Genomic DNA, 19,827 nt, shown 5'->3' with positions numbered 1-19,827 from the left:
CTATCACTTTCAGTAAAATATAGATTTAACCTTTCACTGGAACTATACTACTGCGCTAATGACAGAAAAAGGAAAATTAACCCCACATGGTCTGGCTCTTATTTTGGAGTTTTATATTGAATGAAAGAAGTCTGTTTAGTACTTTATACAGTTTCACAGTTGTTGGAGCTTAATCTCAGAATATATTGTAGATTTTATCTATACTGAATATGAACACCAATGGAACAGTGAATGGTTTGTAATAGAATTTCACTAGCTGCCATTACATAAAATATCTCGACATTTCTTTCACTATCTGTTCTACCGCAGTGCAGCAAAAATATAGTGGGTAACTGTTAAGACCAGAGGATGATATAGTAATCAAATAACTGACTGTTATCTTGAAAATTGTCAAACCTCTTGAGTGTTGTTCAAGTACAAGTTTAATTATCATTCAACCATACATATGTATAAAGCTAAACTAAACAGGATTCCTCTGGGGCCATGGTGAAAAACACACTACCTACATTCACACTCAACATTACAATAGCACATACAGTCACAAAAGTAGTATTAGCATAACTCCTTGAGTGGCATGCTCTTAAGATGGATGATGTGTGGGATGTTGTCCTGGAGCCACGTTTCTTCAAGAATAAGTACACAGAAGATTCTCATTTCACACTGGGTTAGCCGCAGATGAAAGCAAGTCAGCTTGTCTTGCATTGGGTCAGCCACAGATAAGGCAGTCCAGCTTGTCTTCCAGAGAGTGACAACTGGAGAGCTGCCCTGACCGGAGAACTGGTCAGCAGGGGATAGCCCCCACCCCTGCAAGGACTCCAGTGCATCTATTGTGTCTTCTTCTCTCCCACCTTGCAGCACGAGGGCCTGGTCCTTGCAATAACTATGGCCACGCAGCTCTCCCACTATTGGTCTCATCAATGAAATGGACTTGCAGTATTTTATATTACCAATGTCCAACAAGGTATTGTCATCACAAGAAAAACATTTAAGACATGCATTTGCACCATTTGTTGGACTCTGGAAAGGCCACTGCAACCAAGCATGCCACCATTTTACTGAATGATGTAAGGAAGTGGAGAGTATGCCACCCAGTCCTTACAGATACTGTAGGTCCTGAAGAATCAGCTAAGTAGCTCCTTTAAGGGATCTCCACTACAATTGGTCTCAGACATCAATCATGCCATAAACATCACTAGGATGTTGTGAAGTCTGCCAAGTCTAAATGATGCCTGTGTGTTACTGCATGCAGATAGCCCCAGCTCTTGATGAGTTTTCACCAAAACTGAACAATAACTATAAAGGCTGAGGACATCAAAATGGAAATTTTTTTAAAGTGTCATTGTATGGCAATTACTCATATACAGTTCAATTAGTAGCACACTCTGGTTTAAAAAGACATAAGGCACATCATTTGATGTTCTGGGGCAGTAAGAGATGTGAGAATAATATAAAGAGGTTTTGCAGGATTGTTAAGTGAACAGGAAAAAGATGTGGAATTTAACATGGAAAATGTGAGAACACCATTTTGGTTGAAGTAAAGAGAGACTGAAAGGTATGGACATTAAGAGGAAACTCAGTCTCCGTGTACAATGCCTCCAAGGATTCACCCTCCCCCTTCGAGGTTTTCGTGCTTTATTGTTTTAAAACATTGAATCACTGTAGGTTTAGTTTGGCTTTTTTTTCTACTGATCTAAAGGAGAAGACTCTTTTATGTCAAAGTGAGAACAGATCTCTACAAAGTCATCTCAATTAATTACAAATATAAAACACAAAATGATTGATTGCATAAGTATTCCCTTCCTTTAATACGACACACCAAATTATCAATGGCACAGCCAATTGGTTTTAGAAGTCACATAATTCGTTAAAAGAAGATCACTTGTGTGCTATTAAGGTGTTTCAATTAAATGTAGTAAAATACATCTGTATCTAGAAGGTCCAACTGCTTGTGAGTCAGTATCCTGGCAAAAATTACACCATGAAGACAAAAGAACACTCCAAGCAATTCTGCGAAAAGGTTATTGAAAAGCATAAGTCAGTAGATCGATACAAGAAAATTTCCAAGTCACTGAATATCCCTTGGAGTACAGTTAAGTCAATCATCATGAAATAGAAAGAATATGGCAAAGCTGTAAATATGTCTAGAGCAGGCTATCCTCAAGAAATGGGTGACCATGCAAGAAGGGAACTAATGAGTGAGCCCACGAAGAGACCTATGACAACTCTGGAGAAGTTACAAGTTCAGTGGCTGAGATGGAAAAGACTGCGCATACAACTATTGCCCATGTGCTTCACCAGTTGCAGCTTTATGGAAGAGTGGAAACGAGAAAGCCACTGTTGAAAAAATCTTGGCTAGAGTCTGCTAAAAGGCATGTGGGAGACTCTGGAATCAACTGGAAAAAGGTTCAATTGTCTGATCAAACCAAAATTGAGCTTTTTGGCCATTAGACCAAATGCTATGTTTGGGGTAAGCCAAACACAGCACATCATCAAAAACACACAGTGGTGGGTGGGTGCATGGAATGCACTACCAGCAACAGTGGTAGAGGCGGATACAATCAGGTCTTTTAAGAGACTCTTAGGTAGGTACAGGGAGCTTAGAAAAATAGAGAACAATGCAGTTGGGAAATTCTAGTCAGCTTCCAAAGTAGATTACATGATCGGCATAGCATTGTGGACTGAAGGGCCTGTAATGTGCTGCAGATTTCTATGTTCTATGTATGGATGTTAACACACCATCCCTACTGTGATGCATGGTGGTGGTTGCATCATGCTGCAGAGATGCTTGACTGCAGCAGGCTCTGGGAGGCTTGAGAAGGCAGAGGGTAAGATGAATACAGCAAAAGAGAACTACGACTTGGGAGACTACTTTTTCCCAGCAAGCCAAAGACCAAAAGCTATACAGGAATGGCTTAAAAACAATGAAGTTATTATCCTGGACTTAGAGTGGCTAAGTTAGAGTACAGACCTCATAGAATTGAGAATTTGTGGCTGATTTGGAAAGGGCTGTTCAATCACAATCCCCATGCAATCTGACACAGCTCGAGCAGATTTGTAAAGAAGAATGGGGGAGAATTTGCAATATCCAGATGTGCAAAGTTAATAGAACACCTATCCACACAGACTCAAGGCTGTAATTGCTGTTAAGGTTGCATTAACTAAATACTGACTTGAACCGGGTGAGTAATTATACAATCAATTATTTTGTTTAATAATTATAATAAATTTAGATCAATTTGTAGAAATGTGTTTTCACTTTGACATGAAAGAGTCTTTTCTGATGATCAGTGTCAAAAAAGGCAAAGTAAATCCCGTAATATCATAAAACAAAAAACATGAAAACTTCTGGGGGGGTGGGGGAATACTTTTTATAAGCACTGGAAACAAATCACTGAAAGTTAACAAGCGCACATTGCATATCAGGGACCAAACAATATATTAGCCTTTGCTGGAAGAGAATTTGAGCTCTATAGTAGGAATGTACATATGATCTGGGGCCCTAGAGAGATTGCTTGTGAAATACCGTGCACAAATATGGTTCCCTATCTAAGGAAGGATATACTTGCAGTAGAGTGCAGGAAAGTTGCACCAGATTGATTCCTGGGTTGGTGAATTTTGCATGATTGACATTAGATTGGTTTCCTCACTTGCAGCAGCAAAGGAAAGACATACGGTATGGACCAACTCACTTTCTATAATAACAGAAACATCCTACAACATGGCACAACGATCTTTATTTCATTAGAGACACACTGTGGAATAAGCCCCCACCCCTGGCCCATTAAGTCATGCCACCAGAAACCCACCTATTATAACCCTAGCCTAATCATGGTACAATTTATAATGACCAATTAACCTCCTAAATTTTGGACTGTAGGAGGAAACTGGAGCACCCAAGGAAATCCACGCATTCCATGGGAGGATGTATAAACTCTGCACAGAGGGACACCAAGATTGAACTGCAAACTTTGATGACCCCACTCCCCCAAGATGTAACAGTGTCATGCTAACCACAATGCTACTGTGGTGCCCATGCATGAAATCCTCAATAATGAGGATCCCTTGGAAAAATGAATAAATTACAATAAAGTTGATTTGCATTAATTATTGAAATTTCTCAATGTGGATCTTGACATACAACTTCTAATGTGAGGAAGCCAACACTTGTTTCATTAATGCAGGAGAATGATAAGAATTAACAGATTATTTCAGCATATTTCTTGGGAATAATAACACATCAGATGAATATGTTAATGTAACAATGATCCTTTTCACAGCTCATTGGTATCAAAGGATTTCTTTTCTCCTCCTATTTGGAATTCTATAAAAAGAAAGATAATCCTTGAATGGTATACTTAATATTTTATTAAATCATTTAGAGGTTAATTTGACTTGGTCCTAATTCAGTGCCAGAAGACTGTTAGCAACGGGTTAATCAAATTAATTAAGCAGCCAATTATCTTCATTAATTATTATTGCATACAGTGGATGATAAACATAGATCAATAGTTCCTGATGGCCTCTCTGATGAACATTGCACTCTGATTCATTTAATGAAGACCACTGCTCGCTGAGAAACTCGCTGCAAATTTGATCCTGTTGTGGCCATTCAATAATCCATCTTATTCACATTACATCATCAGGAAGTAATAAAAGAACTATTTCCTAATGGTCGTGTTATTGAATTAATCATATTTAACATTTTACTCCCAAGGAAGAATTGAACTTCAAGATTACCTATATAAAACATGTAATAGAGGCTAGTTGCACTGAATACAAACTGTAGATCCAATCTGCCATATTTTTATTGTTCCAGTCAAAATGTCACAATTATATGGGAATGGGATTACTTACCACTTTTTCTTTATAAACAATGTATTTCAACCATTTGAAATCTTGAGGTTTGAAGCCGGCAAACACGAATAATGAGTCCTTCTCATACCGTGCTGGTTTCTGAATAGCTCCTTCTGGATATGTTATTCGGAGGGTTGTCTTTGAGCCAACATCTTTTTCAAATCCTTTAACTGGGGCTTCATTGAGTCTGCAAAATAAATTAGCAGAAAGCATACAATATTAGAAAAAGGATTTTAACTGTTTTTTTCAGACTGTGTATCCAATAGCTTACCAAGGCAAGAACAATACTACTTTCCACAACTACCTTCTTATTCATTGTGCTGGACAGGCAATGGTTATCACAATGTTTTAAGTTTACAATTTCGACTTTAAAATACAACTTCAAACTGCTTCTCGAGATGAATTGGAGCAGGGTTGGCAAACTTTGCCAAAATTGGCAAAAATCTTTTAAAAATTCTCTCGCATGCCATGGTAATTTTAAGCAGAAATTATCATTAATTAATGAAGTAGTAACAATAATTTATTGAGGAAAAAGGTTGACTCCTGTTGCTTATATATGTGTATTCACTGTTTTTCCTGTTTTAAAAAAAGTATAACATTGAAATAAATGAAGATTTTAGAAAAACTGTTTAAAAAAGATTGATTTTAATCTTTCAAAAAAAACTGAAAAATAACATCATTTATAAATAGTATTGTTATTTTAACCATTTTCTATCCAAATATTGCTATGTATACGAGGTCTGCAAGGATTTCAGAACATATCATCCAACTTCACATGTCAAGCAGGTGCTAAGCTAGCTTCTGATATTTTCTGTGAAAACAGAACCATAGAACATTACAGCACAGAAACAGACCTTTTGGCCCTTCTTGGCTGTGCCGAACCATTTTTCCGCCTAGTCCCACTGACCTGCACCTGGACCATATCCCTCCATACACCTCTCATCCATGTACCTGTCCAAGTTTTTCTTAAATGTTAAAAGTGAGCCTGCATTTACCACTTCATCTGGCAGCTCATTCCACTCTCCCACCACTCTCTGCGTGAAGAAGCCCCCCTAGTGTTCCCTTTAAACTTTTCCCCCTTCACCCTTAACCCATGTCCTCTGGTTTTTTTCTCCCTTAGCCTCAGTGGAAAAAGCATGCTTGCATTCACTCTATCTATGCCCATCATAATTTTATATACCTCTATCAAATCTCCCCTCATTCTTCCACGCTCCAGGGAATAAAGTCCTAACCTATTCAACCTTTCTCCTTAACTCAGTTTCTCAAGTGCTGGCAACATCCTTGTAAACCTCTTTGCACTTTTTCAACCCTATTAATATTCTTCCTGTAATTCGGTGACCAAAACTGCACACAATACTCCAAATTCGGCCTCACCAATGCCTTATACAACCTCACCATAACATTCCAACTCTTATACTCAATACTTTGATTTATAAAGGCCAATGTACCAAAAGCTCTCTTTATGACCCTATCTACCTGTGACGCCACTTTTAGGGAATTTTGTATCTGTATTCCCAGATCCCTCTGTTCTACTACACTCCTCAGTGCCCTACCATTTACCTTGTATGTTTTACCTTGGTTTTTCCTTCCAAAGTGCAACACCTCACACTTGTCTGTATTAAACTCCATCTGCCATTTTTCAGTCCATTTTCCCAGCTGGTCCAAATCCCTCTGCAAGCTTTGAAAACCTTCCTCACTGTCCACTACACCTCCAATCTTTGTATCATCAACAAATTTGCTGATCCAATATATCACATTATCATCCAGATCATTGATATAGATGACAAATAACAATGGACCCAGCACTGATCCCTGTGGCACACCACTAGTCACAGGCCTCCACTCAGAGAAGCAGTCCTCCACTACCACTCTCTGACTTCTCCCATTGAGCCAATGTCTAATCCAGTTTACTACCTCACCATGTATACCTAGCAACTGAATCTTCCTAACTAACCTCCCATGCTTGTCAAAGGCCGTATTGAAGTCCATGTCGGCAACATCCACAGCCTTCCCTTCATCCACCTTCCTGTAAACCTCCTTTAAAAACTCTAATAGATTTGTTAAACATGACCTACCACGCACAATGCTGTGTTGACTCTCCCTAATAAGTCCCTGTCTATCTAAATACTTGTAGATCCTATCTCCTAGTACTCCTTCCAATAATTTACCTACTACCGATGTCAAACTTACCGGCCTATAATTTCCTGGATTACTTTTAGAGCCTTTTTTAAACAATGGAATAACATGAACTATCCTCCAATCCTCCAGCACCTCACCTGTAGATACTGACATTTTAAATATATCTGCCAGGGCTCCTGCAATTTCAACACTAGTCTCCCTCAAGGTCAGAGGGAATATCCTGTCAGGTCCTGGGGATTTATCTACTTTGATCTGCCTCAAGATAGCAAGCACCTCCTCCTCGTCAACCTGTATAGGTTCCATGACCTCACCACTTGTTTGCCTTATTTCCATTGACTTCATGCCATTTTCCTTAGTAAATACAGTTGCAAAAAGCCCATTTAAGATCTCCCCCACTTCTTTTGGTTCCATACACAGCCAACCACTTTGATCTTCAAGAGGACCAATTTTATCCCTTACTATCCTTTTGCTCTTAATATACCAGTAGAAGCTCTCTGGATTATCCTTCACCTTGACTGTCAAAGCTACCTCATGTCTTCTTTTAGCCCTCCTGATTTCTTTCTTAAGTATTTTTTTCCACTTTTTATACTGCTCAAGCACCTTATTAGCTCCTTGTTTCCTATACATGTCATACATCTCTCTCTTCTTCTTTATCAGAGTTCCAATATCCCTAGAGAACCAAGGTTCCTTATTTTTATTCATTTTGCCTTTAATCCTGACAGGAACATACAAAGTCTGCACTCTCAAAATTTCTCCTTTGAAGGCCTCCTACTTACCAATCACATCCTTGCCAGAGAACAACCTGTCCCAATCCACACTTTTTAGATCCCTTCTCATTTCTTTAAAATTGCCCTTTTCCAGCTCAGAACCTCAACTCCAGGACCAGATCTATCTTTATCCATGATCAAATTGAAACTAATGTTGTTATGATCACTGGAACCAAAGTGTTCCCCTACACACACTTCCGTCACCTGTCCTAACTCGTTTCCTAATAGGAGATCCAACATTGCATCCTCTCTGGTCGGTACCTCTAAATATTGATTTAGAAAACTTTCCTGAACACATTTTACAAACTCTAACCCATCTAAACCTTTAACAGTATGGGAGTCCCAATCAATATGTGGAAAATTAAAATCCCCTACTATCATAACTTTATGTTTCCTGCAGTTGTCTGCTATCTCTCTACAGATTTGCTCCTCCAATTCTCGCTGACTATTGGGTGGTCTATAATACAACCCCATTAATGTGGTCATACCTTTCCTGTTTCTCAGCTCCACCCATATGGCCTCAGTAGACAAGCCCTCTAATCTGTCCTGCCTGAGCACTGCTGTAACATTTTCCCTGACTCATAATGCCACCCCCTCCCCCACCCTTCATCCCTCTGCCTCTATCATGTCTGAAACAGCTGAACCCTGGAACATTAAGCTGCCAGTCCTGCCCCTCTTGTAGCCAAGTTTCAGTAATGGCTACAATGTCATAATTCCACGTGTCAATCCACGCCCTCAGCTCGTCAGCCTTCCCCACAATACTCCTCGTATTGAAATAGGCACACCTCAGAAGATTATTACCACCACACACAACCCTTCTATTTGTGACTTTGCATGAATCGTTAACATCATTTATTTTCAACCCTGCTCCACTAACTGCTCTGGCACACTGGTTCCCATCCCCCTGCAAATCTAGTCTAAACCCCCCCCCCCCCCCCAAATACTGTAGCACTAACAAACCTCCCTGCAAGGATATTGGTCATTGGTCCCCTTGTAGTTCAGGTGTAACCCGTCTCTCTCGTACAGGTCCCACCTGCCCCAGAAGAGGTCCCATTGATCCTGAAATCTGAAACCCTGCCCCCTACATCAGTTCCTCAGCCATGTGTTCATCCTCCAGAGCATCCTATTCTTACCCTCACTGGCTCGTGGCACAGTAGCAATCCTGAGATTACCACCCTCAAGGTCCTACTTTTTAACTTCCTACCAAGCTCTCTATACTCACCCTTCAGGACCTCCTCACTCTTTCTTCCTACCTCATTGGCACTGATGTGTGCCATGACATCTGGCTGCTCACCCTCCCATTTTACAATGCTGTGCACGTGATCAGAGACATCCCTGACCCTGGCACCCGGGAGGCAACAAACTATCTGGGAGTCTCTGTCACGACCACAGAACCTCCTGTCTGTACCTCAACTATCGAGTCCCCTATCACTACCGCTCTCCTCTTCTTCCCCCCTCCCTTCTGCACTGCAGAACCAGTCTCAGTGCCAGAGATCCAGCTGCCGCAGCTTGTCCCAGGTATGTCATCCCCCACCCCACCCCCACCAACCGTATCCAAATAGGTATAATTGTTGTTGAGGGGAATGGCCACAGGGGAGCCCTGCTCTGCCTGCCCTTTCCCCTTCCCTCGCCTGACAGTAACACAATTACCTGTGCACTGCTCTTTTGGCATAACTACCTCCTTGAAACTACTATCTATAAACTCCTCATTCTCCCAAACGATCCAAAGGTCATCCAGCTCCAGCTCCAGTTCCCTAACACGGTTTGTTAGGAGCTGCAACTGGATGCACTTCTTGCAGGTGTCATTGTCAGGGACACCAGAGGTCTCCCTGACTTCCCACATCCTGCAAGAGGAGCATTCCAACATCTTACTGGTCTTTAGTTGTACAAAAAGTAATTTACTGCTTTATTTGGCAGTAAAAGTGATCAATATATATATTTTTATTATGGGTCAGCACTGCATGCTGTGCATCAATACATTTTTGCGTGTACCATCTTGGGCACATGTACATTAAGTTCGTCACACCTAAAATAAAGAAATTGAGAAAAGCAACCTTCATTGCATTTGAATATCCTTGCATAGCAATGAACAATTATCATACCCAAGATATATCTCTAACCTGGCCTCCTGTTCTCTTACACATTAATACAATAAAATCTTCCATCTTCACAACCTCCCATTGCTTTTCTTTATTCTTTTCTCTGCCCTTAGACCCAGCTTTACTCTCACCAGTCTTTTTGTTCTACACTGATGTGTCTTCTACAGCTCCCATCATTTTGACATTAGTGATGCCAAAGTTTCATCTCCACCAACAATGCTCTTGGACGTTTGCATGCACAGCCATTTCTCAACCTCTCTGCTATAAAACTTAAAAACTCCTTCACCAACTTTTTCTTTGTGCATCATTTAAGAAGTATTTAGATAAACAATTGAATCACCAAACTACTGAAAGTTAAGTGTTTAAAAAATGTGATTAGAATCAATAGGTTTCTGATGGTGAGCATGGTCTACTGTTTCTGTGTTATATGATAATATGACTTTCTCTTTAGATGAGAATATCAAAACTTTCCAGAACAATAAAAATGTCAAAGGCAGAATAATGAAATAACTATATTTAAATAGTTTCCATTCTAGGCAAACAAAGAATAGTTGAATGAAAACAGAGCAAACCCCACCATCACTAGTACATGATTAATGAACCATATTCAACAAACTATTCAGGAAATAATTTTGGGGTTATTGTAACAAAATTGTATAAATTATTAACAGGGGTCCATTTTAAGTGTAAACGACATAAGACATAATGGAATGCATTAGCAATGGGAATGAAATTAAGCTCAACAAAACCGATTACAGTACAAGGCACTGTAGGGCTGACATAAAAATGTTTTTTTTTAATCTAAGTTTCGCTTGTTCAGAAAGTTTGGCTTAACTCTCACTCCAGAGACTTGTACACAAAATGCAGGTGAAAACTCCATTGCACGACGAGGGAGTTTCTTTTGACAAGATTTCTGCTCCTTCAGATAGAGATTAAAAGAAGTCACAGCATTATTTCACAGTGTGTTAGCTATCCTCAGTGGTAGTGTCCCTTTGCAATGCTTATTTTTCAACCTCTGACACAAAAAATATTGTTTCTGAGAGCTTTATATAAATATATTTGGTTACAACTTTGATAATATTACAACAGTGCCAATACTTTAAAGCTATTTCACTATTAAATGGCTTGAAACTTAAAGGATATGCCTTCTCTAGCTTTCATTCCAACAGACATGGCTCCAAAATATATAAAAATAATTCGATAAAATTATGAACAGCACTGATAAAGTAGAATTGTTTGAACATTTTATGTATATAATAAAATGCAGAAAAAATTTAAAGTAGGAAGTTTGGAAAATATCAAACTGCTCTACAGAAAAAGAACATTCATGCCTTAATTATTAATTCAGAAAGAAAAAAAATCTGCATTCTACGTAATACTGAGTTAATGTTGCGAAGAATGTGGCAGTTAACATGAGAAATAGTGCATGAAATTGGCATTCAAGCAGCACAGACAAAACCCAAAATATTAAAGCTAGAAACTGAAAAACCATATCCCTGATTTCTTAGTTGAAAAAATATGCGTACGCCATAAACTTGGGGGGGGAAATGAAAAGTGGGTGTATATTTACATAAACACACCTGCTCAACATTTGTAAATCCAGAATAAATAGGCCACAAAGATAAACAGTGATCGCGGAATTTCACTACACACCAATCATATTTTAAACAATGTACAAGTTAAGTGATAGGTTTGAATAAAAAATCCATCAATATTTAATAATCCTTTGACTTTTAGGACAACTCATAGCCAGACCATGTGTCAGCATATGATAGTTAACACAGAAAATTTATTGAAACTGTGCCATGCAAGGCCAAACAACACTCCATATACTTACTTATAGTACTCTAAATAAATATGCTAGAACGTAAAGCAGCAATAAAATCATTGGACAAGTCTTTTGAAAATACTTCCCTAATCAGTAATTTGTAGCATCTCTTGGCACAGTATAATCTTTATTTCTTCAATTGCTCCAATCATAAGTTTATTTTTAAATGGATTCAATTATTCATTTATATTTTAGCCAGGGTAATTTTTGGAATGTACATTAGAAATGGAGGCAGTTGGGAAAGAAGATGGTGATTGAGTGTTTATGTTTCAACTTCAGATGTCAGCTACAGAAGATACCAATATCTGAGAGTACCAGCTTCAGCCTAGATAGCTTCTTTTGGCAGATTTAATATCACTGGCATATGTCAATACAGTTGTTTTGTGGCAGCAGTAGATTGCAATACATAATAACAGGAAAAACATTACAATAAGAAATATATATAAAAATTAAATTCAATAAGTGAAAAAAGAGTTTTAAAAAAGCAACAGAAGTGAGGTAGCGTACATGGTTTCATTCAGAACAGTGTCCATTCATGTTCTCTTCTCACTGCAGGAAGGTACAGGAGCCTTCGGATCCACACAGACAGACAGACAGACATACTTTATTGATCCTGAGGGAAACTGGGTTTCGTTACAGTCGCACCAACCAATAGTGTAGAAATATAGCAATATAAAACCATAAATAATTAAATAATAAGTAAATTATTCCAAGTGGAAATAAGTCCAGGACCAGCCTATTGGCTCTGGGTGTCTGACACTCCAAGGGAGGAGTTGTAAAGTTTGATGGCCACAGGCAGGAATGACTTCCTATGACGCTGTGTTGCATCTCGGTGGAATGAGTCTCTGGCTGAACGTACTCCTGTGCCTAACCAGTACATTATGGAGTGGATGGGAGATATTGTCCAAGATGGCATGCAACTTGGACAGCATCCTCTTTTCAGACACCACCGTCAAAGAGTCCAGTTCCACCCCCACAACATCACTGGCCTTACCAATGAGTTTGTTGATTCTGTTGGTGTCTGCTACCCTCAGCCTGCTGCCCTAGCACACAACAGCAAACATGATAGCACTGGCCACCACAGACTCGTAGATTATCCTCAGTATCGTCCGGCAGATGTTAAAGGACCTCAGTCTCCTCAGGAAATAGAGACGGCTCCGTCCCTTCTTGTAGACAGCCTCAGTGTTCTTTGACCAGTCCAGTTTATTGTCAATTCGTATCCCCAGGTATTTGTAATCCTCCACCATGTCCACACTGACCCCTTGGATGGAAACAGGGGTCACCGGTGCCTTAGCCCTTCTCAGGTCCACCACCATCTCCTTAGTCTTTTTCACATTAAGCTGCAGATGATTCTGCTCACACCATGTGACAAAGTTTCCCACCGTAGCCCTGCACTCCGCCTCATCTCCCTTGCTGATGCATCCAACTATGGCAGAGTCATCAGAAAACTTCTGAAGATGGCAAGACTCTGTGCAGTAGCTGAAGTCCAAGGTGTAGATGGTGAAGAGAAAGGGAGACAGGACTGCCAGGTTCAGGAACAGTCATTACCACACAACCATCAGGCTCTTGAACCAGAGGGGATAACTTCACTCGCCCCATCACTAAATTGTTCCCATAACCAATGGACTTACTTTCAAGGATGAAGAAAATTAAATAATTAATATTATTTTGGTTTTTCCCCCCCTCATTTTGTCTTTGCACAGTTTGTTGTCTTGTGCATATTGATTGTCATTTGTCTTACAGGGGCAGTGTTGCATTGATTATAGTGTTTCTTGTATTTTCTGTGAACGTCCACAAGACAATGAATCTCAGAGTTGTATACGGTGACAAATATGTACTTTGATACTAAATTTACATTGAACTCTAAAAGATATATGATGGTGGAGAGAAGAAGCTGTTCCTGAACCACTGAATGTGTGTCTCCAAGCACCCGTACCTCCTCCGTGATAGTAGCAATGAGAAGGGAGGATGTCCTGGGTGATGGGGTCCTTAATTATGGATGCCGCCTTTTTGAGGCATTTCCCTTTGAAGGTGTCTTCAGTGCTGGGGAGTTTAGTGCTCATGATGGAGCTGGCTGCATTTACAACTTTCTGCAGCTTTTTCTGATCCTGTCCATCAGCCCCTCCACGCCAGATATGATGCAGCCAGATAGAATGCTCTCCACGGTACATCTGGAAAATTTGTGACAGTCTTTAGTGACATACCAAATCTTCTCAATCGCCTAATGAAGTATAGCCACTGACATGCCTTCTTTGCAATTGCATCAATATTTTGGGTCCAGGATTGATCTTCAGAGATGTTGACACCCAGGAACTTGAAACTGCCCATCCTTTCCACAGCTGATCCCTCAATGAGGACTGGTTCCCTTGACTTCCTCTTCCTGAAGTCCACAAACAATTCCTTGTGTTGCAACACCACTCAATCCAGCTGACCTATCTTGCTCCTGTACACCTCCTCGTCACCATCTGAAATTCTGCCCGTAATGCATGTGTCAACACAAATTATAGATGGCGTTTGAGCCACACATTTGTGGGTGTAGACAGAGTAGAGAAGTGGATTAAGCACACATCCTTGAGGTGCGCCAGTGTTGACTGCCAGCAAAGAGGAGATGTTATTTCAGAACTGCACTGACCATAGTCTCCCAGAGAGGAAGTCAAGGATCCAGTTGCAGAGGGAGGGATAGAAGCCCAGGTTTAGAGCTTGTTGATTAGAACTGAGAGTATGATTGTGATGAATGCTGAGCTGTGGAAATAAACAGCAGCCTAATGTAGGTATTTCTATTATCCAGGTGATCCAAGGCAGAGTAGATAGCCAATGAGATTGCATTCACTGTACACTTATTGTGTCGACATGCAAATTGCAGCGGGTCGAGGTCCTTGCTTAGGTAGGAGTTGATTCTAGTCATGACCAACCTCTCAAGGCACTTCACCGCAGTAGATGTGAGTGCCACTGGGTGATAGACGTTGAGGCAGCTCACCCTACACTTCCTGGGCACTGATAATGATTGTCGTCCTTTTGAAGCAGGTGGGAACCTCCAACTGCAGCAGTGAGAGCCTGAAGATGGCCTTGAACACTTCCATCAGTTGGTTATCACAGGTTTTCAGAGCTCTACCAGGCACACCATCAGGGCCTGACACCTTGCAAGAGTTCACCCTCCTGAAAGACGTTCTGACATTGGCCTTCAAGGCAGAGATCACAGGGTCACCAGATGCTGCAGAGATTCGCACAGGTGCAGCTTTAGTCTCCCTTTCAAAGCATGCATAAAAGGAGTTCGGCTCGGCTGGGAGGGAAGCATCACAAGGCTATTACTTGCATACAGTAATGGCCTGCAAACCCTGCCAGAATAGATGTACATTTGATTCTGCCTCTAACTTCAACAGGAATTGTTTGTTCTCTTACAATAGCCTTATATAGGTTGTACTGGGATTTTTTGTATAGCTCCGGATCATTGGTCTTGAATGCTATAGATCTAGCTCTCAGCAGACTACGAATCGTCTACTTCATCCACGGCTATTGGTTTGGGTTTAAGTGGTATGTTCTGGAAGACACACTCATCCACACAGGTCTCAATGAAGCCGTTGACAACTGTGGTGCATTGATTCAGATTAGATGCATCCCTGAAGGCAGTCCTGTAAGTGCTCTCCGCCTTCCTTGACCTTACCTTCTTGGTCTTCACCACATGTGCTTCGGTCTTTGGTCTCTGCCTATATGCAGAGATAGAATTACAGCTCGGTGATCAGGCTTACCAAATTGGGCATGGATAAACATTTTTCGTGTTGGTATAACAGTGGTCAATTGTTTTGACTCCTCTGGTTCCACAGATGATATGTTGGTGGATCATGCCAAAGGGTCTTGGCCCAAAACTTCAACTGTACTTTTCTCCATAGATGCTGCCTGGCCTGCTGAGTTCCTCCAGCATTTTGTGTGCGTTGCTCAGACTTCCAGCATCTGCAGATTTTCTCTTATCTGTGATGTTGGTGGTAGTTGTTCAGAGTCTTCAAGATGACCTGGTTGAAATCTCCTGCAATGATAGGAAAGGCATCTGCGTACAATGCTTCATGATTGCTAATCATGGTGCTTAGCTCCTCCAGTGTCTGCTTGACTCTGGAATATACACCGTTACTTTGACGATGGCAAAAACTCCCTCGGCAGGTAAAATGGGCGATACTTGATCGCTAGATATTCCAGGTCAGGTGAACAGATTGAGACAGAGTCACCATGTCTGTGCACCATGATGAATTTATCATAAAGCATACTCCACCCCCTCTACATTAAAAGACTCAGTTGTCCTGTCTTTGTGGAGAATGGTGGAGCTCTCAGGCTGCAGCGGTGACGAAGCGTGTTTCTATGAAGCAAAGTACTCAGCAGTCTCTGATGTCCCATCTGGTACAGCTATTTTGTGCTGAGGTCTTCAATTTTACTTTCCAAATACTGTACCAGCAGGGAATCTAACAGGAGAGGACAGCTTTCTTCCATGGCCTTCCATCCTCTCCTATTATATTCCCCTTCTCCAGCCCTGTACCTCTTTCTCCAATCAACTTCCCAGCTCTTTACTTCACCACTCCCCCTCCCGGTTTCACTTATCTCCTTGTGTTTCTCCCTTCCCTCCCCCCACCTTTTGACTCTACTCATGTTTTATCCCCCAGTCCTGTTGAAGGGTCTTGGGGTCTTGGCCTGAAATGTCAACTGTACTCTTTTCCATAAATGCTGCCTGGCTTGTTGAGTTCCTCCAGCATTATGTGTGCGTTGCTTGGATTTCCAGCACCTGCAGAGTTTCTCTTGTTTGAGTTTCCAAGCTTGTCATTTACTCAGCCAGCAAGATATAAAACATGAATGAAAGCAGTTTACAGAAAATATTTTGTTTATTGCAAATGAAAGCTTAAATTGAAAACCAGTGCCCAAATATTCAAATAAAAAATTTAGAGACCAAGTAGATAAAGGAAAGGCTGTGGATGTTCTCTACATGGACTTTAGTAAGGCCTTTGACAAGGTCCCACATGGGAGGTTAGTTCAGAAGGTTCAGACACTAGGTATCCATGGAGAGGTTGTAAACTGGATTCAAAATTGGCTGTGTGGGAGAAGACAGAGTGGTAGTGGATGATTGCTTCTCAGACTGGAGGCCTGTGACTAGTGGATCTGCACTGGGACCATGGTTGTTTGTTGTCTATATCAATGATCTAGATGATAATGTGGTAAATTGGATCAGCAAGTTTGCTGATGACACTAAGATTGGAGGAGTTGTGGACAGCGAGGAAGGCTTTCAAAGCTTGCAGAGGGATCTGGACCAACTAGAAAAATGGCCAGAAAATGGCAGAAGGAATTTAATGCAGAAAAGTGTGAGGTGTTGCATTTTGGAAGGACAAATCAAGGTAGGACATACACAGTAAATGGTAGGGCACTCAGGAGTGTGGAGGAACAAAGGGATAAGGGAGTTCAGATACATAATTCCCTGAAAGTGGTGTCACAGGTAGATAGGGTTGTAAAGAAGGCTTTTGGCATCCTGGCATTCATAAATCAAAGTACTGAGTACAGGAGTTGGGATGTTATGGTGAGGTTGTATAAGACACTGGGGAGGCCACATTTGGAGTATTGTGTGCAGTTCTGGTCACCTACCTATAGGAAGGATAACAGTAAGATTGAAAGAGTGCAGAGAAGATTTACTAGGATGTTGCCGGGTCTTCAGGAGTTGAGTTACAGGGAAAGATTGAACAGGTTAGGACTTTATTCCTTGGAGCGTAGATGAATGAGGGGGGATTTGATAGAGGTTTACAAAATTATGGGGGGTATAGACAGAGTAAATGCGAGTAGGCTCTTTCCACTTAGATTAGGAGAGGTAAATACGAGAGGACATGGCTTTAGGGTGAAAGAGGAAAGGGGGAACATTAGGCAGAACTTCTTCACTCAGAGAGTGGTGGGAGTGTGGAACGAGCTGCCATCTGAAATGGTAAATGTGGGCTCACTCTTAAGTTGTAAGAATAATTTGTATAGATACACGGATGGGAGAGGTCTGGAGGGTTATGGACTGGGTGCAGGTCAATGGGACTAGCGGAATAAAGTTTTGACACAGGACTAGAAGGGCCGAATGGCCTGTTTTCTGTGCTGTAGTGTTCTATGGTCCTCAGTTACAAGGACTGGTAATGTGATAATATACAACTGAGCTTCACTTTATCAATATATAGAAATACAATATATTTATTGCAACAATTAAAAAAAACTTAACTTGTCTTAAGAACTAGCTTTTCCCACCGTTTTCAACTGTTAATACAAAAACAAAATATAGCAGATGCAAGAATTCTAAAATAAAAGTAGAACATGCTGGAAAAAGTGAGCTAGTCAGACAGCATCTTTAGAGATACTGTTAACCATTAATTCTGTGTTAACCTCTAATCACTACTAACCTCCTCTGAGAGCAGAAACCTCTCAATACAAATACAAAGTTCTAGTTACTGGGTAATTGAGGAGACTGAAGTCCTTTGGCGTATGCAGGCCTCTCCTTCACATTTCCTACCAGTCTGTTGTCGCCAGTACAATCTTCTATATGGTGGTGAGTTGGAGCAATGGCATCAACACGGGTGATTCCAACAGGCTCAATAAACTGATTTGAAAGGCTGGCTCTGTAACAGGAGTCAAACTGGACACACTGGATGCTGCTGCAGACAAAGGACCCTCCAGAAACTCCTGGCAATTCTGGATAATGTTTCATACCCTCTGCATGCTACCTTGGCTGAACAGAGGAGCACTTTTAGTAACAGACTAAGACAACTGCACTGCTCCAAAGTGTGCTATATGAAGTTATTCTTACTCTCGGCCAATAGGCTCTATAATGAGCCAACTTATAGCCAGGTAAGTGATGACCCCTTCCCTTAGACTGTTATTAACCTCTGTTACTAGAGCTCTGTTTAAGACCAAAAGACCATAGACATAGGTGTGGAATTAGGCCATTCAGCCCATCAAGTCTGCTCTGCCCTTCCATCATGGCTGATCCCAGATCCCACACAACCCCATACACCTGCCTTCTCACCCTATCCTTTGATGCCCTGACTGATCATGAAATGATCAACTTGCGCCTTAAATATACCCACAGACTTGGCCTCCTCTGCAGTCTGCGGCAGAGCATTCCATAGATTTACTACTCTCTGGCTAAAAAGAAATCCCCCCGTCCTCTGTTCTAAAGGGTGGCGCCTCAATTTTGATACAAAATTCTGGATGCAAAGTTCTGGATACTCCACCATAAGAAACATGCTTTTCACATCCACCCAATCTAGTCCTTTCAACACTCAGTAGTTTTCAGTGCGATCCCCCTGCATTCTTCTAAATTCCAGTGAGTACAGGCCCAAATCTGTCAAACACTGCTCATATGTTGACCCCTTTATTCCCGGCTCTGTTTAGCTCTGTTTACCACACCCTGCTATCACGGACAAGCTGTGCAATACTACCATCACTTCTTATCTGGATGATATGAATGTGCATCCATTACTATATAATATTACGGTAATTCTTGCAGTACCATCTTACCAATGTGAACTTGGAAATCTTGTAATCTTTGACTTGTAAATCTTGTACATCTTATTTTTTATTTTTTTCTTTCTTACTTCTTTTCCAATATTTGTATATCTATGAACTTGCAATGCTACTGTGACAAAGTAATTTCCTTTTTGATCACTAAAGTATCTATCTATCTATTTAAGGTAAGGTTTCAAAGTTACATTCAATCAACTATTGGGGTAGGAGATTCAAACAGTTAAATTACGAAACTTTTCCCCAACCCCAGCCAGATGGTCCAAAGGTTCCTTTCAGATGCAATTCCTGGACATTCAATATCTCCAAAGATTGAAAACATGACATAAATATGACTATTTCAAACTAATGAACAGCCAGCTGGTGGTGTAGTGGTATCCGTATCGGACTTCAAGGCGATTGGTCCTGGGTTCGAATTTGGCCGGCTCCTTTCCATCAGTGCTGGGTTGAGTGTTGAGCCAGCAACTCATCCTCGTAATAAACAGATAAAAAATGCTAAAGAAATGGAAAGGTTGTCACTAGATGTGCTACAAGGTGCAGAAAGGAACAAAAAGTTAAAGAAACCCTCATCAGGGTACTAATTATATCGATAGCAGTAACACAAGTTTGTGCTTGTTAACAC

The 19,827-nt window shown here is 40.8% G+C and overlaps 1 protein-coding gene across 12 annotated transcripts in view; it reads right to left on the bottom strand.

The window, feature by feature from the left end:
- LOC140736843 (CMP-N-acetylneuraminate-beta-1,4-galactoside alpha-2,3-sialyltransferase-like) overlaps window positions 1-19,827 on the bottom strand; it is a 542,908-nt gene that overhangs the window by 153,316 nt on the left and 369,765 nt on the right. For all 12 annotated transcript variants that reach the window (XM_073062832.1, XM_073062828.1, XM_073062823.1 and 9 more), the window contains one exon: window positions 4,855-5,041. In XM_073062832.1, coding sequence (XP_072918933.1) covers window positions 4,855-5,041 — 187 coding nt within the window. The remainder of the gene's footprint in view (window positions 1-4,854; window positions 5,042-19,827) is intronic.

This window comes from Hemitrygon akajei, chromosome 12 (assembly GCF_048418815.1).
Source record: "Hemitrygon akajei chromosome 12, sHemAka1.3, whole genome shotgun sequence".
In the NCBI taxonomy this organism is placed as follows: Eukaryota; Metazoa; Chordata; class Chondrichthyes; order Myliobatiformes; family Dasyatidae; genus Hemitrygon; species Hemitrygon akajei.
The sequence above is the reverse complement of the archived record's forward strand: the minus strand, read 5'-3'. Positions and strand labels throughout refer to the sequence as shown.